At 45.0% G+C, this 4,040-nt stretch overlaps 1 protein-coding gene across 1 annotated transcript in view; it reads left to right on the top strand.

Annotated features, from left to right (window-relative positions):
- Positions 1 to 3,694: 3,694 nt before the first annotated feature.
- col28a1a (collagen, type XXVIII, alpha 1a) overlaps positions 3,695 to 4,040 on the top strand; it is a gene marked incomplete at both ends in the record, with an annotated part of 39,903 nt that continues 39,557 nt past the window's right edge. Inside the window, one exon of the mRNA XM_080859198.1 lies at positions 3,695 to 3,818. Within this exon, the coding sequence (XP_080715324.1) occupies positions 3,695 to 3,818 (124 nt within the window). The remainder of the gene's footprint in view (positions 3,819 to 4,040) is intronic.

The following is a 4,040-nucleotide window of genomic DNA, read 5'->3' as shown; positions in this document are numbered from 1 at the left end:
AGTGCTGCACATGTGGCTTTGAGCTCCGTTGACTCGCGCCTCCGAGCTCCCGCCGACGGCACATGGTCAAGCTGTTCCACCGCGCTGGATTATATTACCGGACCCAAAGGAGCGAACTATTAACGAGACGGAGATCTCTTAAACTAAAATACAGGTGAGGTTTGAACTATTAAACAGAGGGAGAGCTCTTGAACTACTATACAGGTGAGGTTTGAACTATTAAACAGAGGGAGAACTCTTAAACCAGAATACAGGTGAGTGAAACCTGTCATACCTGTCATAAATTATGACATGCTGGAACTTTCACGGGTTAGATAATTATAGACTACAAGTTCAAAGTGGCCGCAAATAATTAGGCTACGTGATAACAAACAGTTATCTTCTTTAGACAAAATTGTCCCTAAATGTGTTGTCATGGAAAAGTTGATTAGAAAAAATTAACGACTTATCAGAGAAAACATCTACATAAGTGTCACGGGAGAAAGCTAATGTATACTTTATCATGTTCAGAAAGTGTTTTTTTAGTGTATGGATGGCACGGTATCATTAGCCATGCAGCCTATGAACCAACGTGTGATTTATGTTGTGCTTGTGCACCTGAACTGCGCGTGTTTCATTACATTCCCTGACTGATCTAATCACTTATCATGACCGCTGCGCTGCTGTTTGAAAAGTTTTTTTTTTTTGATTGGCGTGTCATATACTTAGACTTCACCTTTCAACATGAAACGTGTTATAATTGAAGCCCCACATTCTGATGCGGAATAGGTGTGCCCCCAGTGCCCGTGGGGCAGGGTCGAAGCAGTTTTGGGCTGATAACTCCGAAACCGTTATGGCAAAAATTAAGATTTTTTTTATGGTCAGATGGCCTCTTGCAGGCGCATTACCCCAGTTTATTATTATGATTAAACACTGTCGTCACTGTCACTGTCGCTGCCGGCTTACGAATGTAGATACGTGCAGTATGATTGGCATCCTGGAGTTAAAAGTATGCTTTACGATTCAAAGAACTGATTCAGGAGGCAGGGATGACCGACGGTGTCATGCGCAGACACAACAGACTAGGTAGGGATGCGTAAATAAACTAACAACAGAGCATCACATAATATAGGCCTGCACTCAATGAAGCATTGCACACAGAGGCTAACAGAACGCGTTGACATCAACACTAGAACGCTAGAAACACAAGATACAGAATTAAACATTGACATTCTCACAGGCACCCACGCACGAGATTATGGGGTGAACTATAACACACAGACACACACACACCCACACACACACACACACACACACACACACACACACACACACACACACACACACACACACACACACACACACACACACACACACACACACACACACACACACAATAGATCAGAAGCCACAACACCCCTCGCACAATAGTAGCTATCCCTGCCCCTTAACCCCACATATTACGTGTACATGCATACTTTTCAAAACTGTGTTTTTAATTGCCAAGAACATGTGTGCAATTGAGCTCATAGTGTTGCTTATGTTGTGCATTTCACAAAATGCTGCTCAAAAAGTTAAACACAGGAATATATGTGTTATAAAATCACACTCATCCTCATATTCATTAGACAGGTCGCAGAACCATAGATCATAGCTAACACTATCAGTGTGCAGCTGTCACATCCATATTAATAAACAATCATTTTGTGAAATAATATTATTGGTTTCCATAAACTATACCTTTTTTCACTCTAAATAAAATATACAACATATGTTTTAGTCTATTGTTGCCAGCAATATTTTCTTTAACGGAAAATTCACAAGTTATTTTTCTTAGTTCTTGCTCATTCTCTCACTTTATGCAGCGGTCATGGTATGCACTGATTTATGGGAGTCATGTTACACTGTGTGTGTGTGTGTGTGTGTGTGTCTGTTATGTGGTATGTTGAGGTCTTTATTAGTTCAGACACCACAGCACCCTCTAGTGTTGAGTCAAGTCATCATCAGCGTTGACCTGAGCTTGTTACAGGTGTAGGCAAGTAAGTGTCTGTCTGTGAGGGTGTCCGAGCACCGCTCTTTGTGTGTGTGTGTGTGTGTGTGTTTGTGTAAACTTCTTGCCTGGGCTGTGTGTTCATACATGTGTGTGTAGGGTTGATGTGTGTGTGTTTCTAATCTAATGTGTGTGTAAATGTGAATGTGTGAACAGGGCTGGTGTGTGTGTCTGTCTGACTGTCTGACTCTTGTAGGTTGGTTTTGCAGGATGTGTATTGCATCTTCAAAAGGTTTTGAAGCCTTCTCATGCACAAGGATTTGCAAAAACTGCGGAAAATGTGAAAACGCTGTTGCTAACAAACAGTGTGTGTGTGTGTGTGTGTGTGTGTGTGTGTGTGTGTGTGTGTTGGCATAGTTGGGGGGAACAGAAGTTCAACAGTAAAACAACCTCACCCTGATTAAGGACGCTAGCATTTCTCTTCAAACATACCCAGTAAAGGCTTTGGCTGCTGATGTTTCCCATAGATGATGGCCTACGTGTGCGTGTGTGTGTGTGTGTGTGTGTGTGTGTGTGTGTGTGTGTGTGTGTGTGTGTGTGTGTGGGCTACGTGTAGAAATAGAACACACTGGCTGATTATCATGATGTGTCTGACAATGAGAAATGGATGTTCTATTCATGGTCACTGGGGACACACGTGTGTGTATGTGTGTGTGTGTGTGTGTGTGTGTGTGTGTGTGTGTGTGTGTGTGTGAGAGAGTATGTCTAACTCCTTGTCTCCATGAATGTGTGGTAGTAGGTGTGTGTACTGAGAGGCAGCATGCAGTGTTGTGTGTGTGTATGAGTGTGTGTGTGTGTTTGTGTGTGTGCATGTGTGTGTGTGTGTTTGTGTGTGTATGAGTGTGTGTGTGTGTGTGTGTGTGTGTGTTTGCAGGACTATTTCAATTCAATTGAATGTAATTGTATTTATATAGCGCCAGAACAATACAAACAATTGTCTCAAGGCAGCACAGGACCTGAACCCCCCAATGTGTCATGCAGTGGTGCTGGTCTGCGAGTGTGTGTGTGTGTGTGTGTGTGTGTGTGTGTGTGTGTGTGTGTGTGTGTGTGTGTGTATGTGTGTGTGTGTGTGTGTGTGTATGTGTGTGTGTGTGCAGGGTTGCTGGTGTGTCTGGGAGTGCTGCTGCTCCATGTGAGTGTGTGTGTGTGCAGGCCGGCGGGGTGATTGTGTGTGTGTGTGTGTGTGTGTGTGTGCAGGGCTGGTGGTGTGTCTGGGAGTGCTGCTGCTCCATGTGAGTGTGTGTGTGTGCAGGCCGGCGGGGGTGATTGTGTGTGTGTCTAACATTCTCTCTCCATTTGTGTGTGTGTGTGTGTGTGCAGGGCTGGCGGTTGAAATATGCGGTGTGCTGCAGTGCTGGTCTGTGTGTGTGGGTCTAACTCTCTCTCCGTGTGTGTGTGTGTGCAGGGCTGGTGTGTGTAATATGCGTTTTTTTGCAGTGCTGGTGTGTGTGGGTCTAACCCTCTCTCTCCATGTGTGTGTGTGTGTGTGTGTGTGTGTGTGTGTGTGTGTGTGTGTGTGTGTGTGTGTGTGTGTGTGTGTGTGTGTGCAGGGCTGGTGTGTGTAATATGCGGTGTGCTGCAGTGCTGGTGTGTGTGGCTCTAACCCTCTCTCTCCATGTGTGTGTGTGTGTGTGTGTGTGTGGTTGCAGGGCTGGTGTGTGTAATATGCGGTGTGCTGCAGTGCTGGTGTGTGTGGCTCTGCTGCTGCTCTGTGACTCTGCTGAATCTCAGGGACGACGCAAGAAGAAGGAAAGGGCCCAAAATCTCGTCATCAGAGATGATGGCAAAAGTAAGATACACACACACACACACACACATACTAACAAACACTCACACTCAATCACACACACATAGGCACACACACACACACACACACTCACAAACACTCACTCACACATAGGCACTCACACACTCACAAACCCATAGGCACATACACACACACACACACACACTCTCAAACACTCACACACACATACGCACACACAATTGTCTGACTTAAGGGTGGCTTAGC

The sequence above is a fragment of the Sprattus sprattus genome, assembly GCF_963457725.1.
Source record: "Sprattus sprattus genome assembly, chromosome: 20".
Taxonomy (NCBI): domain Eukaryota; kingdom Metazoa; phylum Chordata; class Actinopteri; order Clupeiformes; family Clupeidae; genus Sprattus; species Sprattus sprattus.
The sequence above is the reverse complement of the archived record's forward strand: the minus strand, read 5'-3'. Positions and strand labels throughout refer to the sequence as shown.